Raw genomic sequence first — 27,650 nt, forward strand, 5'->3', positions numbered from 1 at the left:
TCTGTTTTTGGTTAGGAACAATTTTCTGCTTTGTATTCTTGATGGAAGTGAGTAGGTTTTAGTTGAAAAGACATTTTTCATACTTCCACATTTAACTTATTTTATTTTATGTAATTACTTAAATAATGAAAAATGTCTTTCCATAAAAAAATAGAAATAGTTTATCTAGTCCAGCTTGATACACATTTCTGAGTACTTTAACAGAATGGAGTATTTTTCTACTTTAAGGAACTTTCTGAAGGACTACAATCATTGCTCTGTGTAGCAATATAATAATACTCGGAGGTATTTGTTTTCTCAAAAAAAACCTCGTTAAAACATTTTTGGAATAACAAATATACTGGAGGTATAGGATTTCAAAAAGATCTATCACTTATAGAGATATATGGAGTGTTTTACGAACGTTGTGTATATGATTACTCGAATAATATAATTATATATATTATAATACCACAATTTGTTATGTATTGAAAAGGTAATGGTAATTATGATATGATAGGAGAAAGCAATATTACAATAAGAGGTTGTGCTGTTTATCACAGTTTAATACGCTACCTCTTTGGAACATATGATCGTCACGTAAGCACACAAACATAGGCAAAGTATTTTACTGTCATTGCTCTGGATTCATTACAATAACTAATTATTTCTAGAATTAGTTTTTTACTATTAGGATGAATAAATGCCAGGGCTCCTCGAAGAGAGCAGACGGGCGGCTGAGTTAGTAGGATGACGGAGGTGACAACGCGGTTTTTGGGTCAAGCTGGAAGCATTATAATAACATATCCAAAGTTTTCTGTTTCTTTTTATTTAATTTGAAATCGCAGTAGAATATATTCCACACTCAATATTGTACTGTTTTATGTGCATAATTTTATAAATTATGATGTTATAAATCTATTAACTTTTTTACATATGTTGGTGAGGGGCTCAAAATCGATGCCATCCATGCATCATAAACCCTTGAATCTGCGCGGTTATATTAAATCCTTGTCTTATTAAATCATTTCAAACAATAAACGCCGCTTTTATTATATCTTTCTAAGCTGTTATCTAAAACGAAATCATCATGTCATTTTGTATGCTTTTATTCGGTAATGAGAGCTTGTATTGAGCGTGCCACAATCTTACATTCAAACACCATAGTGTTATGAACAAGTCACACTTCTATTATTTAATATACTATGGCCTTTGCAAAACAGTAAGTCTAAACAATGTATTTTTTCATTTTTAAAACTGTATCCGTGTATATATGATGCATTGCATTATTTTGCAAAAATTTAGCTCTTTGAAACTTCATTCAATACATACTCTTCGCCATACCTTAAACTCAGTGTTTCTGGGTAAACATTTCAATTGCCTTCATGATATGAATGAGCACGTAACTGCTGATTGTTTGTAAAGTCTATCACTCAAGAGGATGGAAAGGCTTTATTTATATTTGTTTGCCCGCACGGTATCTCGAGTATAAACTGACATATCAATGGAAATTTTGCGCTAAGCTTTATTCCTATATAAGAAACGTTAATTTATATATTGGTGCACAGGTAGTCCATGGGGTATTGTTAAGACATGACTAACATTCACGATAGAGAAACTATGTAAAGTAAAAAGGATTCATTTTAATATGACCATTAAACGGTCTTTAAAAATAAAATGTTTATAATTATTAAAGTATCCATACACTTAATCGTTGAATTTAACAATCAATAGATTATAACGCAGAGTAGAAACAATGAAACTAATAAATATATTTTATTAACTATTGTTGAATTATAATAGCCACGATTAAATATTATTCTAAGTTAGAGAGCAGTTCCAGAGTACAGAAGTAATTAAAGGAATTCAGAAACTTTGAGGATAATTAGGCATATTAACTGAGTTCAGTGGACAGTGGAACTGTAGCTACTGTACTTAATTGGGGGCAATTAGATATTTACCTTTGTAATTGCTACTCTGCATCCAATTTAGGCACCAACGCTCAAAGCGTTGGTTTCATAAATAGGAATACGATTAAATGTTAACTTTTTCTCAATCAAAATTACTAAAAACGTTACATTCTTTGAATAGTTTTACAGGTTAAATAATTGGATATGGGTTAGTGAGTCGCTTACTCGAGGTGGTAAAAACATGTCATTTAGGATATATTTGTTTGCCTGTCTCTCTGTTTGTTCGCACCAATCTAGAGAACAAACATATTTGTAGACTTTAAATGTTGCAAAAGCTCCATTTCTAAATAAACAACATCGAGTTCAAGAATGGTGAATGTCACCACGTGGATTTAGCTAAGCATTAGTGAAAATTGTTACATTAGTGTAATGAGTAATCAGAAAATCGCAAAATAAATGAACTGAGTAATCATATGACATTCTAAAAAATTTAATAGTAACAAATATACGCCAATTAAATAATCTTTACGCTTGAAACTTTTTAAGCAATCTCGACAAAGCCCGTTACGCGATTTGTGGTGTGGTGCAATCCTACCTTATGTATAATATCACGATAATAGTACGTCATCCAAGCTGATTACCTAGAAGCTACTCAAATTATATTCAAAATTGGTATATTATCCAATGGCTATGATGTTTGCAATATTGTTAATGTAAATGCCACAAAGTCTGAACATTTGGATTTAATAAATTTAAATATTTAATATAAAATTGAGTATTGAGTGGCAAACGTAAGGTTTTAACGGGTAAGTACATTAAAAAAATGAAATGATTTATCGAAGGATTTTTCTGGTTAAAATATTTATTGAGAGAAAAATGAACCATATTTTAAGGAAGTTAAAAGGGTTTTACTAATAATTAATTAATTTTTAGCATTAATAACATGTTATTAAGTTGGCGGTCTCCAGATTCGGCTAACTTATTTAATGAACTTTTATGCACATCTAGTAGGTCATGAGCTAATGAGAAAGTCTTCTCTGAACCTCTTTGTTTCCTTAGAGCTTTGAATATTCCCAACACGTATGAATATTAACAGATGTACTCTATATGCAAATTGAACTGGTGACTAACGAAAACACTTAATTGTGTATATTAAATTGTAGTAGATATTTATCTAACAAGTTATGTAATAGAATACATTGGCGCTTGAGTGGTTTGTATTGGTTTATAAAAGATAGTATTACGCCACCCTAAGTAATCTATAACAAATTTTACAAGTAGTAAAAGCTATAAAACAGTCTTATTTAATACCACTAAATGTGTTAAAAGAGATGTCATTGAGCTCAGGCAGTTTGCAAATTTGTTTATTCTATGATTTAATTCGTTGCCATCATGGTTAACCATAAGATAAATGTAAGGTCAGTTTCATTATATGTCCCCAACGCTTAAAATTTTTTCAATGAACTTAGAACGTTATAAAACGATGTAGTTGAGTAACAGAACTAACAATCCATCAATCAACAAGCATTTCCAGGTATTGCGATCGGTATTTTTGTCGCTGTTATCTTATTTTTCTCGAGAATCCCGATTATAGCAGGCCGCGTGGCATCACATGATTATTTAAGTTTTTTGCTCGGTACATAATTGCCTTTCCACTAAATTTTTTTTCAATTTATATTTCTGATTATCCCCTCTAGAATTTGATACTTTACTGATAGGTACTATCCGGTGCTGCCCCGCGCTGATGGCCGGAGGCACTCGCATTTTGGGTGGCTGAGTGTGATCAAGAATAAAAACCAGTTTTGTGTATTTTTTTAATAAAGGTTTATTTGTTGTTTGGTAATGTTTGTTTTTGTTGAATTTTTGTGTTTGGAAAAATGTAGGGGTGTGGTCGATATAATACGTAAGTACCCTTTTTACTTAGCTAGTAAGCAACTGTAATTATTCATTATAATCATCCTTAAATGAAAAATGAGCGTTGGGGGCATAATGTTAGTTCTGTTACTCAACTACATCGTTTTATAACGTTCTAAGTTCATTGAAAAAAGTTTAAGCGTTGGGGGTATATAACGGAATCTGACCAAAAATGTAAAAATGTTTACTAACATTTCAACTAAATCCCATAGAGTTTGCACGATGTTGATGTCGTATATATCGAAGTTAAGCTTAATATATTGACGTTATTGACGTATTGACGTATATATTTATATCAATATATATCAATATATATATATTGACGTTAAGTCTGCAGGGCTGTTCGTTTTCGAAATGTTCCCCTGTAAACCAATGGATATTAAGGAAATTTCTAATTCAAATGAGTTTTGTACTAAGCTAAGAGCTTGGCTATTTACTAAAAGCGATCTGAGTTTCATGAATAATTTTTTTATTTAAAACAATACTGATGCTAGATTATTTTCACCATTTATTTACAATCGAATGTCAGTAACGCTATAAGTGAGGAAGGAAGAAGGAGTTATGTAATAGATTTAGTCCTAACAATAAGAAGTACTCTTTTGTTTGCTAATAGCAGTGATAAGCCGTGCGCGCTGCAGTGAGCTGTTTGTTTAGCTATAAGCATCAAGACGGACTAGACTCATTCAAGTTCATCAGACGTGTTATTTTTGTTTGTATATTAGACGCCAAGCCACACATACTGGCAATTGTGGCAAGCCCCATTCCAAGCTCTGTACTCTGTTTGTATACATGTATGATACTGTGGAATAAATATTCATTATTTCAAAAACAATACAGACAGACATATATAAACATTTCTAGCTCCCGAGTAATAGGCACTAACGTTCAGTCAACAAAATTGCAGGTAAAAATTTTACATGATTCCAAAATCAAGAAGAAAGCTAACTATGTATTATGACTTAGGGATATTGGTAACAGTCGATGTCGCAATAAAATTTTAAACTAACAAGGTTTAGTGTAGAATACATCCTAGTACTAGTAGAAAACCTTACCCGGCGTCAGGTTACTGATGCTGTATTACCTTCTTGTAGCAAGTCTTCTCACTCGGTCAATGCATTGGTTATCATATTTATCATGTTAATCATAACTAGTCTTGTGTACATATTATATATTGCGGTTACGAAGATCATTAGATGATTTTTACTACTGTGTTCTGTCATCTGTGCAGGACAACGAAAGAAACCTCTAACCTCTAATTACTCATAAGTTTCTCTTATAAGTAATTATATATAATTAAAAAAAAATTATATAGTTTTAATTTTATAAAAAGTTGAGCGATCTGACCGCAGTCAAACTTGCACGGGTGCAGGCACAGTTACTGTTTGTGTAATAACTCTCTCCGTATTATATGGAGCCAAGAAATATTCAGACCAATATGGTTGGCTGATTTGAACTACCCGACTGCGTTCAAATTTCATACAGGGTTTAAGGTGTCAAAGGTTGACATCCAGAAATTCTGAGAGAATATACTTCACTGGATAACCAACAAGAACTCAAACCTCTTCTTAATCCTACAGGTGACATGTAGTATACTCTGGGTTAATGCTCTGTGCTGGAATATCAGCAAGAACTGTAAGCCCTCCTTATTCCTAATTTTCTAACACTTCCTATATATTTACGTGTAATTATTGAGACAGGTTTGCCGTTGCTGTTTGTGGTACCATGGGTGACCTCCAGGATACTCTGGGAGAATACATTGTGTTGGACAACCAACAAGAATTCTAACCTCTTCCTACTTATCAAGCTACCAATTACACTGTCTATATTGGTAAGTATCTAAAGTTATATTTAGAACAAACCATTTTTATGTGTATCTATTAAAAGTATGTATTTGAAACTTTAGGCTTTAGAATTGTTGGCCTTGAGTATAAGAGATTTCCGTACAGGGTTTTGGACAGTCATGCTTAAACGCGTTACTAACTTCTTATTGCTGATAATTTCCCTTACAAAACGTTTATTTTTTTCATTATTTCATAAATTTTACAACATATTCAGGAATTTGAATTACATTCTATCAGCATTAAATTAGAAATTATCAACTGCTATATGCGATATTTCCTGTCTTTGTGAATTTAAATTTGATTTGGGTATCTTTGGTGGTAGAATTACTAAAACAATTCACAGTATAAAGTATAAATTTTAATTTCATACAATTTGTACAATATTCTTCACTAATATTTGAAAATTTCAAGGATTTAGAATTAGGTCTTTAGAGTAAATGAATAAGATCTATAGGCGGATATATATTTTTGGTAGTTTTTAATTGGCAAGTGACAAGTTACACGTTTATTATGTGGGTTGCGAGCGTAATATTTAATGAGCCGAGAGTCAATTTGTACTGCATAAGCAAGCAACCTAGTTTTTTATTTCCAGAATAATGTTTTCTAGAAACAATCGATCGCCAGTCACGCTAGTTGTGGAGCATCCATTAACTTTATGATATATAAAAGTTAAAAATATAAAAAAGATTTTATTATAATATATTATAGCATAATAAACTTAAAACCGCCCGTCAAATACAAAAATAATAGTTTTATCACCCTCAAACATTTAGTGAAAGGTATTGAAAATAAAAAACTTAAAGAGTCCGTCTATAGTTATCTGACTATGATTTAACATTCACTTTATTTGTATTCCCCTTTTAATATTCTCCCTGGAATATGTGTTGAGAGATAAATTAATAACATAATTTTACTTTAAATACGGTAACCACAGTAACCCAGGTTGTGATAGACAATGTACAACTTATTATTTAAACAAACGTGGCTCAAAGTAAACCCAAAAATTAATTAAGAGATTTCATACATAATGGAATAAACATTTTATAGTAATGTGTTTTAATGAACGGATTAATTAATAGAGATGGAAATGTCAGAATCACTGAAGTTGTCTTCATTACACACAACACTGCACATTTACTGGAATGGAACTGCAATCGTTAACGAAACTAACTTTTTCAGCCCCAGAATTCTCTAAAACCATATTCATCTAAAACCAGGGAAAATATCCTGACCTGCCACTAACGCGGGGCTGAAAATGTTAATCTAAAGTTAGATTATATATATATATATATATATATATAATAAAAATATATATTATATATATATATATATATATATATATAAAATATCATGAAGGCACATAGCTGTAAATATCATACACTCCTTTTTCACCACCACAAACCAGACGCGACTGACGACCGATTTCTTTCGTAGAGGAAATTTAACTATCTATATCAAATTTCTTTTATCTTTCCTTCAATTTATATAAATATACAATCAAGTTCTAATCATATATTATGACACTTTTTTACAAAGAAGCTTTGATTAAGTAATATTTTGATATTAAAAACTATCATCATAACTGGCGAATAATTAATATCATTATTGTTGTCCAATTTGATATTTTCAATAGCACTGCTGAAAACGCTTGCATTACATACATCTACTTATAATTAATTCTCGTAATTGTCTTTTTACACACACTATTATTCGGTTTATTGGTAATAGTAATTAAATACAGTTTGCGACATTGCTTATAATTTATTTTAAGGCCAATTGTGGTTTTTATAATAAGGTTCTCAATACCACCCCAGAGGTAATTATAAACTCAAATTAATATGAGTTTATCGAAAGAATCAAAGACTAATAAAATAAAGCACGTTGCTCGGTTAAAGTTATAAAACCTCAACACTTCAGTTTATAACCCTATGGTTTTTTAATATACGCAATGTAAAATATTTGTATAATTAATCTCGATAATTTATCATTATTTTGTCCAATAAACAATATTCAAAAAATGGGTAGAATTTTTTAAATTATTTATCTATCTATGTTAGATTTTTAGATATGAAAAAACTGGCTAGATAATATATATATATAAATATATAAATGTTATAAAAACTGAGAGAATTTGTTATTAAAGTTAGCTATTTAATTAAACATGGTCTAAGGTTTTGATGACTTCTTAACCCCATTCCGTTTTAGTGTACTTTTTATATTTTGTAATAGCGTATTTTATAAGCTTTAATCTTTACTTTAACTTAAAAGATTTATATATATATATATATAAAGTAAAATGGCTAACATAAATATATACTATAAAAAAAAACAAAAGATGATATAAATTGTTTTGTTACTTCTATGTATTTCTGTCAAAAACTGAGAACTGCAATCTAAACATTGAAATGTTGACTGGTATAAATTAATTCGAAAATCCAATTTCAGGTAAACTTTGTGCTATTTATCAACATTGTGAGATTGCTTTTGTCCAAACTGATGGCTGCGATTTCAGAAGAGACAAGAAGATTGAGATACAGGTAAGATGGTGTTGAGATTGAAAAGTACAGGTGAAACAATTTAAACATTGCCATTGTATTATATTTTTTATTCATTGTATAGTAATACACATATTATATGAAATTAGGGTTGAAATGTCTGCAATTTATTACATGTATTTTAGAATTATTAATTGTAAGTGAAATTAATATGTTTGAAGGACTCAATTTTATGAGTTCAAATTTTTGAAATATGCAACGATATGTTATTGGCTGAACATTAGCTAAACCATTCACTAGTGGGACTGGGAAATTGTCTGTCCACCTATGTAGAATATATATCGAAAACTAATTAACTAATAGACTTGAATATTTACATAACATTCATTTGTATATTAGCAGCACAAGATAATGTTGCATGTCACTCCATGGGATTTGCTGAGCGTTACAGAATATGTTTGCATTTGTCTTATGGGTTACGATGATGGCAACGAGGAAAAGGAAAATAAATAAATTTGTAAAAATATAATCAAACCTTTTCAAATTTCAACATATAATTTTAATTTATTTTTTGAAAATAAAAGTACTGGAAACTGAATGTTCAAACTCAGTCACAAGTTTTTATTTTTCGCACTCTTGCATTGTAGTACTCTAATTAGCTCAAACGAACAATGATTACTTTAATAATGCTATGAAACTTAATTTAATGAAGACAAATTAGAATGCATTGGGTCTTAAGATATATCTAAAAATATTTCACCTGCTGACTTAAAATTTTGAAAGAAACTTTATTTATACATAGTCAAGGATGTTTTTTTTTTTATTATGTTGCATGTCAGACAGTCGAATATAGTTGAAGACAATTTAGGCTGACACATGTTATCCTTGTCCTGCCGGAAGGGATGTAAAATTACTTTTTATAAGTTTACTTCTTCCTATCTATCCGCAGGACGTTTCGGGAATAAAATGAGCTTTAGATTTGACAGTTTGCATGCAACCTCAGCGAAGCCCGTTACGCGACATTTGGTTAGGCTTACTCCTACCTTGTAATATTATGAGGTCTTAAATAATAATTACCCATACATATCAAACAGTAAAATCTATAACATTTCTAGAATCCAAATGTCTTAGTTCCAATAAAAATTAGATTGTGGCATTTGATTGTATTTGTGTTCCAAAACGCTAATAATACAAGAAGCTGTATACGTTTTTCGTTATATAAATTTACAAAATGATTTCCTGGTTATTAAATTAAGTTATCGAAAACCAAATTAAAAAAGTAATTATTATTAACAAGTTTAAGAAATTTTATACATAGCTAAACACAAAATCGGTTTTTTGGAGGTAGAGTACCATTTCATGGTTAGGTGACCTCATATCTGGAAGGTATAAAACAATTCTATTCAGTACGTATTCTATTCAGAGTTAAGTCGGTTCTCTGAAGGAACCCAATCAGCTAGTACTGAAATACGTATAGATGTTCCATAGGGTTCTGTACTATGGCCAATCTTATTTATTAATCACCCTCCTCTAGCGGTAAATGACTCAAAAGTACTCATGATACCTCTATTTAACTTTCTGCCAAAATCAACATGAACTAGAAATGAAATGTATCGTTGAAGCTGATTCAGAGCTTCAATGGCTTGAGCGCGATCAATTGCTACTAAACACAAATTAATCTCAAATATTAAATTTCATATAACAACACAACAGCAACACGTACTAACAAATCATGTAGTAACTTATCATTCATGATTGTTAGTTCTGTGGTTGTCCCTGAAACAACAAAGTTTCTAGATTTATCAATCGAGAACCACGTGAAATTTGGAGAGCACAAAGAAATGTGTTGCCAAAAGTTAAGTTCATAAATCTTGATTTACAACTGTAATCTACACATTTGGATTCCAAAATTTTATTAACATATTGTTATAAATTATTATTATATACAGCTGTAGTAGCTCACGCTATTTCTAGGGGTTTATGAAAATACTCCAAGTCATTTTATATTCAAACTCTCCAAAAAAAGTATTAGGTCCGTTTTTGTACAAACAAGTGCATTTTCTTGCAAACCAGTGTTTTTAAATACTGTTTTATTTGTCCAAAACATGGTCATCTCCACGAAGTTATAACCCGTCTAATGAGTATAGATTGAGTATTCGGAATGAAACTCATGAGCTCATGGAACCATCTCTTATGCAATGGTTTGTATCGACTTAATTTCCTGCCTCCAGAAGGGCTGAAACAAAGTTAAAGCTCTTCTGCTAGAAGTGGGCCAGTTCTTTCAACATTTTCCCATCGGTGTTAGATTTTATATTGTTTTGTTTTGTGCATTTTTAATATTTGTAATAGTCTTGTTGGTTTTTTGTATCATTAAGCTAATATTGAGATTTCACCGAAACATGTAACATACTTCTGACAATTGGGTTAAAAACTGTCCGTCATGAATTGTGAGGATAAAATTTTGTTAGGCTAAGCTAATTAAAACTTTTACATGCACTTAATTGGCTAATTTATAATTACAGGAGATGGGCCAAGTCCACTCTGGTGCTGGTGCCACTGTTTCGGCGTTCACTACATCGTGTTCCTGGTGATGTCTTACGTCGGAGTGGACGAGGAGGTAGAACTGGTCTGGCTGTTCATCGATCAACTCTTCACATCCTTCCAGGTATCCTCCGGACTGTTACCCATTTCTGTGTCGGTGTTGCTTACTCTGCCTTAGTTAATGAACAAACTAACACAGTCCACTGAGTGTCCACTGGTGATACCATACGTCGAGGTTGATGAGAAGGTAGAACTGGTCTGGCTGTTCATCGATCAACTCTTCACATCCTTCCAGGTATCCTTCCGGACTCTTACCCATTTCTGTGTCCGTGTTGCTTACTCTGCCTTAGAGATGAAGGCGATCCGTTAACTTCTTACAGCAGGAAGATTTAACCTTCTGCCACACAAAACACGCCAATCATATATTTAATCAACCAGTGGTTTCCGCTGCACCTTGCTGTCTATCTTGAAATGCCTCGAGGATTACGAGATTACTGAGGACAGGCCTTGCCTGCCTTAAGAATTGTGGAGACTAAGAGGACTTCTCTGGATTTTATGTTGAGTATCACGGTCAATCAGTGCATGAAAAATAACTGTATAATTTGGAAACATGTTTAAAGCCTTTGGTTACTTAATTTGTAAACAAACACTACAATAATTATTACCTTTTATTTTTTAAGCCTTTCGTGTTCAAGGAACACATCATCAGACCCACATAACTAAAATAAAAGTTGTCAAAGTAGTTAAAGTAATGATACTAACACATATCATTAAAAATGCAAAGAGATATAACTTTAAAGACAGGAAGTATGTCTACTGGATGTTTAAAAGCTAATATTTAATTATATTAAAGACAGTAACAGTGAATTTTGGAAAGGTCCAGGCTCAATATTTACTAAATCATTTTGGTTCTTTTGTATAAAAATCGTTTCGTAAGCAACGAGGAATTTTTTATTTAGAATTTATTTTAGTAACTTTACTTATGAAAAGCAGTTTCCAGTATGAAGTGCATGTTTTGCCATGGGCGATCTTTCCTCTTGTTGATATTTAAGACATTCTTTATGTTGCTTAATTCTTTTTTATTTTCCTTTTTGTTTAGCCAATGTATTTTTAATTATCTCTTTGTATTTTTAATGAAATGCGTTTTTATCTAAATCCAAATTTAATAATTATTGAAGTGTTTATAAATTAATTATTATATTTCCAATAAGAATAAGCTGGTAGAATGTAGCCTCTGGTAATTTTTTAAATAAATTTGGAGTCTTCGGTTTCACTTAAAATTCGCTCTCATGATATGTAGGTCGTTATTGCGACATTGACTTAATCTAAATTAAGAAATACCTACACATTTCAAATACACTGATACATCAAACATGAAAGGACATACCACAACACTTATAAAGACTTTCCTTTTACTATTTTATCCTAAATTTAAAAGACCTACACATTGCACCTTGGAAGAGGAATCTGTGTTCCAAGTTTTCAGTCATAGGATCTTCCTATTAAGAGTGATCGCACAGACAGACAGACTAAATGCCCTTCCGCCTTTTGCGCCAAAATTCATTAGGATTTTTCTTGTACCAGGAAGAACCGTCGTATCAAGTTTCAAGTGTCTACTCGTAGAATCTTCCTATCAAGATTTTTTCGCAAAGCCGAGTGGACTCTCAAATGAACGAATAGACCGACGTACAACGACATGATTTTAAGAAGGCTCTTTCGAGTTCTTAGTAAATTATTTGTACACTATAAACCCATAATGAAATCTATGGAAAAATCTGGTTTAAACATCATATTATGAATACTTCTGTTTTAATTTACTGCCTTAAAAATTAAGGTTTCTTCTTAATTTGCTACTTTCATAATTTCTGTTTCTAAATGAATAGTTGCATAGTGAATTTTGTTGTTATAACAATCTTTAATTATGCACCAAAGTATGCAAAAATAATATAACACACCCGATGCCACTGTCTCAATATATCAAGTAGCGTCGATACAAAACTGGATCCCCAAAATTTCACTCAATTCTCCTGTAGATGATCGGTTGTCAGTAACACGATGTTACTAACTGGATAATGAACTCCTTCAAGTTAGCTCAGTTCTTGGAATGGGCAACCAAAGTAGTTACGTGAGATCAGTTGCAGAGTTTGGTTTGACTTTTGACATGGCAGATTAGCATCATTAAATAGAAACAATTAAATATGAAAGATGATATTTATTCTACAATACATACCTGTTTACTTTTTCTTAAATGATTTCTTTCCCCAAAAATGAATATATTCATTTATAACGTTTCTTGAATAGTTATGACTAAATGAAAGAACCTGATATACAATTAGTGTTAGTTAACTAATTATACTGACAAAACATAATTCGTGTCAGTACAAATCCTTCAATTAATTTAAAAGTTATTCACACTCATGTTACAAACGCTATAAATTACTTTTCAAAATAATTGCCATATTGTTACGTTGATTACAATATTTATAGTTTTACTATTGAAAAGAGATTGTTATATTTTGTGTTGAGGGGAATTCTCTGATATATTTGGAGGCCGTGGTAGTAATTACAAAAATGGTAGGCTTGTCTCATTTACAGCCTTACTTAAATTTTTGGGAGTCATGAATTGTGATGAACTGTACAAATATTCAATAATAATGTACAAAAAACTATTTTCTACTTAAAAAATTACGACAAAATTGCCAAAATCGATATATTCATGGCATAATTTTTATTTTCACGCCGTACCATAGAGAAATAAACAAAATGTATGTACCTCAAAAATGTACGTCTTTATTAATAATAAAAAAATTGGCTAGCGATGAAAATTTCTAGCCAATACAACATATAACAAGTTTTCGTAAAATTTGTATTAAATTATAATACATACATAAGTTTAATATAAACGTTAGAATAAAAACACCAAGGAGAGCACGAGAAAGGCGCTAACATTTATTTTGTTTTAATTTCTAATTAGTAGATATTTTATGAATTTTTAGATAGTGTCGTATAGTTTTATTAGTTCCATTCAATTTATAAAAGCCTCTCGTGAGTAGTAAATAGCTGTATTCCTGAATACATGTATATATTAACACTTATATACATTATGTACATCAACAAAACTGAGGAAATAAAAGTATGTATGTGGCTTTCTTATTTACTTATAAATAAAAAGGAGCTAAATTTTGAATTCAATAGCCACGCATGTATGTGAACTTCGCTTAAATGAAAATAATGTTTTGAATAAGTTATAAGTATAAGAGCATTTCGAACATTTTCTATTGTTAACTTGATAATAAAACGGCATTTTACTGGTTTTTAACGTCAAGATTTGTTTCTTTAAGTTTTGTTCCTTATTTTATCGCAATATTTCCATAAATTTTAATTTTGCTGCATGCTTATTTTAACGTTGCGTTTAAAAAGCTTGTTTGCGTCTGAAAGAGAGCATCCGTTGCAAACATGAAATAATGAAATTTATTTATTTATAATCACAACATACAGTATAAAATATACAATATAATGAGAAAAAATTTACAAACATGAATATTAGTTGACCACAATTTATTACAAGTATATGTGGTCAAATCTAACGTAAAAAAAATAAAAACAAAGTTCACTTAATAAACCAGACTCCAGTCAACTTAGAAAAAAACTCGCTGTCTATGCGCTTGCAAGAAAAAATTATTTCATAGAGAAAAAAATTAAAACACTCTATATAAGTTATCACTACCGTCATTAATTACAATAGCTATCACTCAAATTAAATAATACATTATAATAATAAGAAGTATTTTTATAGTAAATCACCAACCCATCTTATAAATGTACAAAGAATTTAAACTGGCAATTTTAGCCCTAATAATAACATATTCTGAATATAAATTTGTAAAAATAAAAACATAAACAATTACAGAAATAAGAAATAACTGAAATCATAGCACAAAACTACATGGTAAACAGTTAATTTAAATTTTAATATTATTGTTAATATATTCTTCTTGTCATTTGACAATTAATAATATATTTACAATTATTTAAGTTTTAATAGATCCGTATCATCAATACAAAAAAGCCAAATTTTTATTTTTTTAAATAGTATTTTTAAATTTTTACAGTTGTTTATGTCAAAAGGCAAACAGTTGAACAATTTGGGCCCAATGTATTGATATGAATGCTTAAATAAAGATTAATTTACTTTAGGTAGGTACTCTAAAAACTTGTTTATAGCAACTTCTTGTTTTGTAGAAAAGGTCATTAGTTCCAGTATCTCCACTTCTAATGTAAGATATCTTTTACATGTTTACACTCATTTCCATTATTTGTTCATGGGCGTAACATATTTCGTAAACCTTTGCCAATACATTAACAAAAGAAAAAGTAGAAGCTGTACGCTACGCTGTGCTCCCAGATGAAGATTTATACAAGCTAGTAGGATTGGGCCGCTTTTAATCCAGTAAATGTAACAGTAACTGTTGGCACGATACATATTAGAATGCTAGAACTTTAGTTGTTTTTTATCCGATCTCAACAATTTATTTACTAAATGTGTTCCTTTTTATTAAAACGTTGTATTTTTAAAAGCATTTCTCTCTCACGGCAGGTTTCGCCATTCTAAAATTAAAATACGTAAATACAGAGAAATATAAACATTGATGTTCTTCAATTTAAGGACATTTTAAAATGTTTATAACTATTACCAGACGATATTTACATAGCACATACATCAGACTTCAGACGCTGTTCTATGAGGAAGGTGAAACGAAACTTTACTCAACTTAAAAACTCAAAATAAATTCAATAAAAACCCTAGAGCTATGTTATGTGTAGAAGACTCGGTTCCTTTACCGTGCTTATAGATTGTAAAGTTATAGATTGCTATAGATTGTCAATTATAGTTGTTCTGTCAAGTTATAGATTGTGTCTAAAATATTTACATTCAATTGTGTACATGATGTGACTATGGGAATCCCTCTTTACAGATATTATACTATAGTTTTTATTCCATGTTTTATACTATGATGCCAAAATGTGTATACAGTTCATTTTGAACATCTTCGTTGCCAACACTTTATGGAAATCTTCCCATGAACATGACTCCAGATTCCTGGAATCAAGTCTATTACACTGTCAGATCTAGTTGCAGCACTAAGAGGAATATGAAGCTAACTAAACATTTACATTAAATCAACCCTTCCCACCATAGTTACTTTATTTTAACAGATGTTTTAAAACACGTCAAGTTTTGATAGTGCTGTCATTAGTATAAAAATCCTGTAAAAAGTTTATTGTATTTCAATACTACGTAAAACTAAGAACTTAAAATTATTAATAATGTGGTATTAATATCTTGTTCATTACATTATTAAATATTTTTAACAATATTATATTACAAATTTGAACAGTTTAGGAATCAAAACTAAAACTAAGTGGCTTTTGGTAGAAATTTTAAGGCCACTTTTTTGTGAGAAAGCAATACTCTGCAACAATAAATCCAGTTGCGTCTGGCTTAATAGATAGGAAGTGTGTACTGAGCTCATTACATTGATGCAATTACATTGTTTATCTATTTCATTACAATAAAAAAACGAATCAAAGTTTAACTTTGTCTTCAGGGATTCTTGGTGGCTATCCTGTACTGTATCATGAATGGCGAAGTTCGGTCTGAGATCGGGAAACAGTGGCACCGCCTGCCTCTCTGGAGGACTAGGGCAGCTTCCCTCCCCCTCCACGTGTTCCCGCAGCCCCACGGTGGAGGCTCCTACCTGGGGAGTGTCTTCCGGCGCCGCCCCAAACTCTACCAGTCCACCGGAAACAGTAGTAGGGAAAGTATGTATGTACCTCCATAGTGGCTTGGATGTCTTTCGTGCAATCTATATAATAACTTTATACCCTGTCTTCAAAATATAAAAAACCTTACTGGAGCACTTAAGAAATACTGCTTAGTTTAAATGAGAAAAGTAGATTACAGTTACATATAATCAATGTAACTATACATGTTAAAATAGGTCAGATATGTTTATGTTATCAGTCAGTCATAATATTTCCAACTAGTACATAAAATAGTAACAATGCTATTGTAATTGTTACAGATCAATGTACTGCTCTACTGATCGTATTTAAATCATGTATAATATTTTTAACATAAAAATATCTCGTTTCTTACAAGTCCAGCACTAGCTATTATAGAAAATAACTGGATTCAATCCCCAAAACTATCTAATATATGGGTTATTAGTTATATAAATGGATTACGGAAATTTTGGGACTTATATTTTTCGCTTCAAATTTCCTAATTTGAAGGCATTCACACATCCTGAGCAAAATTTAACGAGTTCAATCACACGTAGCCTAACTGATTCCTAAAAAACAATGTCTCAATTCGTTTTGAAATTTTCATTTTTTAAATCGTTCAAGCTACTAGGTTAAACTGGTTAGCGACATGATTTGCTATTGACCTCAGTTTTAAATTAATGAATCTGTTTTCCTTCTAAATGCAAATAAAAATGAATGTTTCCTCATTTGGATTTCTCAAATGGCAACAAGAAATAAGTTATATTACATCCTCATTACGTTAGTAAGTAACGACTTGAACTTTTATGAATACAATTTTATTTTTGTAAAGAAAAAAGGTTTTATTTAAAACAAACACTTTTATATCCAGTTTTATTTTAAGCTGAAGCATAAAATTTTAGGGAATGATAAAGTGTACTACTAAAACGTTATTGTTTTAACAGGATATTGGGATGTCGAAGCCAAGCAAACTCGTTTACGGAAATGAAAATTTTTATTAACAATTGTTAGCTTCCAGTGCCTTTTTATTTATATAGTGCTTTTATTACTACTCTTTTGGTCTTACAGTTAATTTCCTTTGTCTATGTTTTTTAGACGGAAACTTATGTAGATTCCTTATAAAACCTTATTGTACCACAGTGGATAGAGCTGTATTCTAAACATTCATTGAAAATCAGACCTACATGAAAATAGGATAAATTCACTGATTTTCAATGCGTATCCTAAATTTTATAATATTGATCCCCACAAGCTTGAAAATTGAACTTCTAATTTTCGTAGATTTTCTAGTAAAATCCTTATGTTAAAAAAACTTATCACAAAATGACATAAAGATCTTCATAACTTTATTAGTAATGTAATGAGTTCATATTTAAATAACTCTTCAACCGTTATCATTCTTTCTGGCCTGATAAACTAACCTTACACTTTAGATTATACAGCCGTATAAAACATGGTATACATTGAAATGACTAGATGACTAGAGTTTCTTTGTATTAATATAAGTAATTTCTTGTCTATCGTTAATAAAACTGTGTTGGATGTTTAACAGATAAATAAAAAGTTACTAATTGTTTGTAATTTTTAACATTTTGAAAGCATATTGTTAGAGCAAATTAATAAATAAAATATAGTTAAACATCTATAATAGCATTCTTATTTACAACGGATTGTTCACCTTGATGTTCATATTTGAAACTTCAGTTGTAATAAAAGTAAATAATAAATATTTTATTACTTTTTATTGCTATAAACATATAGTTTTAACAGCGCATTATGACGTCAAAACAAAGAACATACTTAAAAGCAAACATCCTCTCCTTGAGGTATTGCCTACCTCTATAGAATATAGAAAAATTTTAGAATGTAGTCTGCATCCAATTTCAGTGATCACTTTCGTGGTGTGGTACTTTACGTAAGAGTGTATTTGAGAGGATAATTTAATATTTTCAATGTCTTGTATGTTTCAGAGGACGCTTGCGCCACGACAATGGTGTCTAGTGTTAACAATGACACCCACGCCGGCTCCATCTCTCTGTCACATATGTGACGACATCAATAGGGAGCAAAAATTCGAAATATGATTTAAATGGTCTTGAAGTGCAATGAAAACATACTTTTCTTTCTATTACTCTAGAGCCAAGTGGCAATTTGCACTGTATTGGCACACAGCCTGGGGTTTCTAGAACCTTTTGGAGGAATTCTTCATATGAAAGTAAATAATCGTCAGCCACACAAGTTGTAATTGAGGTCGAAATGGGGAGGTGTCAGGATTACATATATGAAATGATATTTTTATATTTTCACTAGCTTGATACGCTTCAAACTTTTTATTTAAAGATCTCAAGGTTAGTTTTAAGTCTGTCAAGTTAAAAAATACTCTTTAAAAACAAAATAATGTTTCATATGTTTTACGCTCTTAATAATCTCTCATTTCACCTATAATAAAACTTGCGTTTTTTTCTTACACTTCATGTCTTCTTGTCAACTTCAAGAAAATCCACATTATGTACTTGTACAATGCAAGTCAGCTTTACACTCCTGAGCTATATCATTGTAGTTAGTAAATAATTCTTCGAAATTTTATAGAAAGAGTTTTCCAGCCATATGTTTGCTACTTCACAGAGAGCGTTTTCTTTAGTGTCTTTCACTACACTCGTTTAGTACTATTATATTTCCATTATTAGTTAAAAAGAGATTTCAATGTCTAGTATGTATTATTTACTTATATGTTTTAATAACAGAATTGAAAATAAAAAACTTTCTATCGCTAAAATAAATCGCTGTCAATAAAATATAGTCGGTATTTAAATAATTAAATCTTTACACAAATAGGGCTTAAAGGGTTACGCTTTATAAACAAAAAAGTGTTTTCTAATATGAAGTTAATAATATTGTGCTATGAAATAGTAATCTTTTTAAAATCATCCATGATGATGTACAGTGATGCATATTATATTAATATCATAAACAATATTATTTATAAAAAATATAATATGATTTGAGCAGTTTTGAATTATTAATATTAAAAATCAAAATTTTTATTTTTAGTTGTTTTTAATTTCTTATTATGATTAAAGATTGTGAAGGGAACACAATTTTTAATCGTTTTTGTTAGTGATTTCTTGCATCACAGAACTATCACAAATGTCCGGATGAATCTGATTTCAATCACAAAGTTGTATGCCATTTTCTAGTAATTATACTCTATACTAAATCACGAGTTACATATCAATCACCCAAAGAGTCGATATATTTGTTCGGGCCGTCCAGTTTTATTTTTCTGGTCCTATCTAGCTCTTTCAAATGGTTTTGAATCAGAATTATGGGGTTTCCTGATCCACTAGTAGATTTTCCCTTTAACTAGAAGTTACAATAAAATTTCAGTTGCTAAAAATCCTTTTTGGTGTTTACAACATACATTGAAAATTGTTATCATCACGCTTATTGAATGTGTACAAATCCTGTTAATAATGTTGTGTTAATGTAATTCATAATAATATTTAAGCGTGTTTGTACAAAATGACATAGTGTGCGTTTAAATTTAAAAAATAAAGGCTTTCTATGTTCATCTCAATAAACGCAATGTGTGTTTTTACTGTTTTGTGTCAAATTTCTTATATATTGCTAAGACTTGTTACATGATGTTCAGCTATTTCTATGCTATTTTCAGTGGAAATTTCAAATGTTTTTCTAAGTGTCACTCTATTTTTCGTTATGTTTTTTTGGTATCAATTTACAATATCGTGACCATGGAAAGGTATGTTCATTTTTTTTCCTGAAAACTACAATTTTTCCTGAAAACAATAGTGAAAAAAAATTCGTCGGCAACGAAAATCAAAGGAGTTACGATTTTTTGAAATTCTTTGAAAACTCTGTTTTTGACAGTACCTCTGGCAACACTATCCATATTTGACAGTTTGGTATTACTCCGCGGCTCTCTCAAATAAAGATGGGACGCCATTTTGAACTATTTTGTTCCTCCGTGTCTATTCTTAACCTCCTAGTTCAGTAGTGGTAATGGCACACCTTTGTGTTGGATGTTCGTTATCTTACGTGGAAGCAATTCGTAAAGACGAGTATGGAGTTTTGCAATTTTATGTAAACCACGGGGCTTATAACCGGACTAGGCGTTGTGGTAATAGGAAGTGTGGCAACGAACTCGTTGTAAACGAATTTGGGGACTTCTTTTTTCGGTGTGGAAAGTACTACACGCCTGCACCGAAACGAAAGAAAATTAAGTGTCGGTTTACTGCCAGTGCGAAAAAGGGGACTTTCTTTGAAAACGCCCATTTACCATTGACTGACATTTTTTATGTTGTTGCGTCAATATTGTGTCTAGTGCCGCCGCGACAAGATTACCTGGAAAAGAACTTTAATATTAGTTCTAAAACAGCTGTTGACTGGTATTCGTTTTGTCGGGAAGTATTTGTTGACCATGTGGCCAATAATGATGTAACTTTAGGTGAAGTTGGCCACATGTGGAAATTGACGAGGCCAAATTTGGTAAACGGAAATATAATAGAGGAAGACTTATTGAAGGGCAGTGGGTGTTTGGTGGTATAGACCGTACCACACACGAAACATTTTTAGTGCCGGTAGAGAGAAGGGACAAGGAAACTCTCTTAAAGATCATAAAAGAAAAATTTTTACCGGGAAGTACAATTATTAGTGATTTTTGGCGTGCGTACGACTGCTTAGAGGACAAGGGGTTTGTGCATGAGACAGTCAACCACTCAAAGGAGTTTGTGGACCCACGCACTCACGCCCACACAAATACCATCGAGCGGACGTGGAGAAGTGTAACACATAAAATTCCGCGTTACGGCAGGGTAAAAACTCATTTTGTGCGGTATTTGGTTGAATACCTTTTTAAGGCGAAATACCCAAACCTCAATGAGCGGATCCACCATTTCTGGGTTGCGGCTGCAAAACTGTACCCACCTGAACATTAAGGTAAGTGATAAGTTACTGAAATGATAGTGACGAGTACGTTAATCCTGTCAACGATGCCTGCCCGCTGCGCACTGCTTGCTCTTTTAGAAAAAAAATTAACTCGAGCTTGCAAAAGTCGAATCCCAGATCACGTGATGCCCCTGCTCCTTAACGCAATAATGCCCGAAAGGCATCAATATAATACAATAATATTCTTTCCCCCCAGTTTATATGCACCTGTGATAATAATACTAGGCTATAAATGCCCAACCCATGAAAAAAGTCCATTTTCCATGGTCACGGTATTGTAAATAAATACCGTTTTTTTATATATTCTAAGCTTTAAATTTTGTGAAATTTTGTAATTTTCCCTCATGTGAACCATAATGTGATGTGTTTATAGTACATAAGGTTTTGTAAGAATGGCTGTGATTTATTTCATACTTAAATTAGTAACATCAAGACCTATTTTTATAAAACTATCTATTATTTATAAACCATGAATAATTATATTTTTAACATAATCTCACTGTCACAGAGTAACATGTATTAATAATGTATGGTGTTACCAACTTGTACGATTCTTAATGTAATGTATGTACTGGTGTATGTTCATTGCTTAGTGTTGAAATGCAATGTTACTCATATTTGTTAATTGGTTTTGTGTGTTCTCGACTTAATAAACTGTTTTGATGATCCGTGACTTTTTTCACCCCAGAGTTTCTTAGAAGTTGTATCCTTAAATGACCAAAACAATGAGTTTTCGAATGGGTATGTGAACAAAGTGTAAGAGTATGGTACTCCGAATAAAAGACTATACAAAAGTCCTATTATTCATATTTTACTAATTATGTAACGATAAATGGTGTTACTGGAGACAAAGTTTGGACTATGAAGTCTGTAAAATCTTTAATTCAAGTTCAGTTTACTAATATCAGTGCTATAGCAAGTCAGAGTACGCAACACCGTGTTTAATGAATAATTTGCTGTCGTATTTCTTTCTTATAGGAAGGTTACATATTATGTTGGTACGTGTTAAAATATCATACGGCTGTAGTCAGTTTGCTTTATAGTATTTATTCGGCGATTCTTATTTTTTACCATCGTTATGTTGTTTTATAAAGGAAGCTGTGCTTTTCATTATACGCTCTTTCTGTACATATAATAGTACATATTATTATCCGATTCTCAACTTTAACGACGAGTAAGATGGTTCTACTCATCATTAAATAATAGTAGCTATTAATACTAAAAAGGAAAAAGTGTCTCACAAAGTTCCAATATTTCTATCTCTTACTTTACAATTCAGTTTGTTCAAATATATCAGCACAGCAGTTTCTTTCATTTATCTAATACAAATGGGTATCTTGAAAGATCAGGAATATATAATTTTGCTTTCTGACATAATCCAAGGTTTTTGATAACAAATATTATAGTTATTTAAAAATCAAATACGCTTTAATGATATCTTTAATAATGAACGATCATGCCACCTTTCAAGTATACAGGTCCTTTTGTTCCTAAGATATCGTATTCTGCAAACAGAAAGAGACACAGGCGGAAATGAAACTTTTTAAGCCCCTGAAGTAATAAACTTCGGTAACTCTGTAAATAAGTGGGGTGTGAACCATTATAGATATGTGAACCTTTAAAATTCACCTATTTATATTGGTAATTGTCTTTTAAATATTTATTATTGGAAGAATGAATATTTAATTGTGAAACTTAAGTGTAAATCTATCATCTAACTTATATTTAAAAAGTAAACTCTACCCGCTCTTAACACACCCCCACGCCACCATTACCCGGGGAGTTTCTCAGCCCTGTAATAATAAAATTTGAAAGTCTAACTTAGTGAGTTAGTAACCTAATGCTGAAAGGTAAACGGCCTTTCACCTCAGGCCTGCAAATTACACAAGAATTGACATTACAAATGGAGATACGGGTATTACTAATCCTTATTTTAAACACCTTTTTGATGTATCAAATAAAGTTATATTAAATAGTTAAATTATGAATTGAACTATAAACAAATAGCAATCTATTATTGAGCATAACTTTAAATAAAGTCGATTAATATACTTGTAAAAAAAAATACTTGTTTAAAAGTAATGTATTATCAGTAGGTTTGGCAAAATATTTATTTATCTACGGTATTCAAATAAGCAAGATTAACATCTAAAAATGAGACAGTATCAGTATAAAACTGAAAATATAAGTATGCTTGTTAAATTTATGTTATTACTAAAACTTTCAAGGTGTTTCTTTGAAGTACAAGCATTTCTTATTGGGAAAACAATTTCAGTAGAAAAGAACAATTATAAAAAGATTTTTAATTCTTTGAAGTCCATCAGCATAAAAACGCCATCGTCACATGTGAATCCAAAACATATAATTTTTCATTGAACTTAAATATAAAATTTTACTCCAAAACACTTTGTTGTGTAAAATAAAAATGTTTAAACAAAAAAAATGCAGTATTTGTTATTTTTAGTAATTTTGTGCAGTTTAAATTATGAGCTATAAACTCAGTTAAATGAAACATTTTTAGGCACATACATTTGTTTTTTTCCAGACAATTTCCAATCATTTAGTAGGAGTCTGTCACCTTTATATCAATAAGAATGTGATAACTTTGCCTTCATATTTTCATATCGTACAACAGGTATTTACATTCTTAGGGAGATTTAAACATCCAAAGCCATTTACAGGTTTTATTGTTGGAATCAGCACTACCATGAAATGAAACTCATTTCCTCGAACGATTTAAATCTCACAATTACCGTATCCAACATAAAACCCCAGTAATATTCCGAGATAGGTAATCAGGGAGGGATTTAATCTCTTTAACGTTGGCATTGCATGAACATCAGATCTTAGTTGGCTTTCATTGGCGGGTAATGGTGGTGTTATTAACATTAAAGCTTGGAAACTAGGTTAATGCTGGGAGAAAACACCTTCATCAGTAGACAACATATTGCCAGGAAAAGCAGGATTCTTGGATTTATCTCACTTTCCAATAAATATTTTAGCCATTATATAATTTTCGTGATTATGCCTGTGAGCACTGAATATAATGTACTTGACATCCAGCTGAGAAACGAAATCTAGTAAGATTTATTGCCAAACATTTCCAGACATAGTACGAGATTCATCCATGTTGCCTAGGCGACAAAACATATAAGTTATGTTGGACCACATGACACCAGATGTCCAAAACTAAATGGAACACAACTTGTATTGTGTTCACACAACCTTGTTTTTATTAAAACTAATGCAGATATTTCCCCAATATAACAGAAATCGACTGTTAGCCGCGCAAGTTTTGGTGGAGATCGAAATAAAAAGAAATTAAAGGTAAAAACTGAGTTTACTTTTTTACGATTTTTCTTAGCTTGACGAACTTAAAACCAGTCATAAGACTCGTACGTAAGTTTAAGAGATACCTAGCAATATTCGGTACTTTGGGATTATACCGACCACACCAGTATGAAGAACACAAAAATATAAATTTATAGAAACAAACATGATAGAACGAAAAAACAACTGTTTAATTACATAATTACAGGCATTTCCAGGTATTATGATCGGTATTGTTGTCGCTGTTATCTTATCTTTCTCGATAATCCCGATTAGGGCAGGGCGCGGCATCACATGATTTGCACGGTACATAATTGCCTTTCCATTACAATTCAATTTATATTTCTGATCAGCCCCTCTAGAATTTGATATTTTACTCATAGGTACTATCTCGAGGGATGTTTTTCTTTCGTCGACATCATCCTTCGGTGCTGCCCCGCGCTGATGGCCGGAGGCACTCGCATTTTGGGTGGCGGAGTGCGATCAAGAATAAAAACAAGTTTTGAGTGTTTTTTCAATAAAGAGTTTAGTTTTAGTTTAGTAATGTTTGTTTTTGTTGAATTTTTGTGTTTGGAGAAATGTAGAGGTAAAACACGGAAGTACAACAAAGCGACGCACCAGCTGAACGGGCGACGAGACTCTGCAATCACGTTATCTACTAGACCGCTCGACTTTGACCTCTGTCTGAGGGTGGGTAGGGGTTTGCGATAAGACAATTCCTGTTTTATATTGACGAAATGTTGTTCTACGCTAATCTAGTAATCAGTAGAAGCAAAATCTCAAATTATGATTCATGCCTGGGTGTGGTCGTTATAATCCCAAAGTACCCAATATTCATACTTACAAAATAACACCTTTTATCTGTAACTATTTGTCTCAACTTCGATTATTATTTATGAGTCTGACGGTCGGTTTTCATTGAATCCAGGTAAGAAAAATATGATATGACTACATGTCAGGATTTGTTTGTTCTAATTTGTAATAATTGCACACTTGAAATAATACAATATTTCTTAGGACAAAAAACTGCGTAAAGAAATTTGTTTATCTAAAACAACTAAAACAACTAAAATTTGTTTATCTGCATGGTTTATCCCCCATTTGACCTACGTACAAAATGAAAAAGGAACTATAATGCTCGTATGACGATGGTTATCAATAGCTGTACCACAGTATATGGAATGAAAATGAATAGTGCAAGGCTCAGGAAAATGTTAATTAATAGATTAATGATTATTTACCGTAACAATTTTCATTTCATTGTTGAGACAGGTTATGATTTAAATTAAATAATATTCAATCACTTATCAAGCAACTTCACTTTTAACTAAGTTGCTAAATCAACTACATACAACATAAAGTAAAATTTGCAGCAAAACCAAAGACGAAAACAATTAAATAAGTTCAATTATTTGGATCTAAAAATACAAGTCATAAAAACAAACAAAAATTTAAAACATATCAAAAACTCAACCTCAAATGACCCAAAGCCTTTAATAGTATGATCCAAAAACTACTAAATATCACTATGGACGAAAAAGATGATATTTAAGAGCCGAACATTGGTAAATTTATTGCAATGAACAACGTATACTACACTTAAATATTCAATAAACTTATCTTGAAAAAGAAGACAAGATTCACTACCTCAATAGAACAAAATAATAATAAAAAGTTTATCCAATTCATACATCGAGCGAAAATTTCCAATTTAATAAAAAAATTTTAAATAATCAAGGATTCCATGGCCTATTGAATTAAAAAACAAAAAGAAATTTGGTACACGACATCAAAACACCAAGACCACTTTTAGAGTTTAGGAGTAAATAAAATCGCATGCGATAAAACTGTCTAATAATTTACACCGATCAAACAGGCCGTAGCTTTAGAACACGATATAAAGAACATTTTCCTATATAAAAACCTCAAACTTGTAAGGTTTGTTGAAAATTTCATCAACAAATTTTAAAAAATGCCTGGGAGTATTTAAACACACACTGAAATGCAGAAAACTCACACCTTGCAACATATCATATCCATATGGAGCAGTTTCAACATAACCCAAAAAGTGAAAATGAGTGTGCTTCAAAGTAAAATTATATGTGGCAACATGATGAAATTTTACAAACACGAATAATATTTTTTCTTCTTCTCCCAATAGTTGCATGACAATAAACAAATGTCAACATAAAAAAATCCACTTTATGTCCAAACTCCAAACATTGTGACAGTCTCTTTCGGTCGAGGTTATGATGCTTTACCATCATAAAACATCTCGTATACTTTATTTTTCTCACTTTTTCGGTAAAAATATTTGATTTACTGTGTTTACCATTATACGTATTTGACTAGAGTTCGTATATTTTAATTAACCTACGTGCTCAAAACGGGTGATGAAAAAGTAACATTAGATTTCCTATACACCTTTGTGCCTGGAGATGATTCAATTTATATTGAAACATATCTCACAACAATAAGATAAATATTGCTAAGATGAGTAATAATTTATCTAACGGTCTGTGCTTTGGAGGAGATCTAAGGCAAGTAGTTACAATCCTTTCACCCGTGATCCTTAACTGCGTAACCCTTCTAGTACTGAACCGTGTTTTCTGAACAATTTTACAGGGAAGACTAAATCCAGAATTGTATCTAGTGTTCGTTTCGTACAAATCGGTTTTTAAAATCCATTTTTACATTTTTAGAATCCATACTGAATAACGTTTTGGTGACATAAGTTGACTACTTTACTGACGTAAACTTCAGTTACAAAAAGAAAAGTGACAAACAGTTTCGTATACTCTGGACGTTTATAATAATTAAGGAATATTTTCTTTGTATTTGTTGAAACGATAAAATAAATTTAAATTTTAACACCAGAATTATGAAAT

At 31.2% G+C, this 27,650-nt stretch overlaps 1 protein-coding gene across 1 annotated transcript in view; it reads left to right on the forward strand.

The window, feature by feature from the left end:
• Positions 1-20,302, forward strand: part of LOC124367561 (parathyroid hormone/parathyroid hormone-related peptide receptor-like) — a 113,536-nt gene extending 93,234 nt beyond the window's left edge. The window contains 6 exon segments of the mRNA XM_046824494.1: positions 5,501-5,631; positions 8,090-8,181; positions 10,662-10,698; positions 10,700-10,804; positions 16,290-16,503; positions 18,438-20,302. Of these exon segments, the coding sequence (XP_046680450.1) occupies positions 5,501-5,631; positions 8,090-8,181; positions 10,662-10,698; positions 10,700-10,804; positions 16,290-16,503; positions 18,438-18,517 (659 nt within the window). The 3' untranslated portion in view covers positions 18,518-20,302.
• Positions 20,303-27,650: the final 7,348 nt, after the last annotated feature.

Source organism: Homalodisca vitripennis, chromosome 8, assembly GCF_021130785.1.
Source record: "Homalodisca vitripennis isolate AUS2020 chromosome 8, UT_GWSS_2.1, whole genome shotgun sequence".
NCBI classification, from domain to species: Eukaryota; Metazoa; Arthropoda; class Insecta; order Hemiptera; family Cicadellidae; genus Homalodisca; species Homalodisca vitripennis.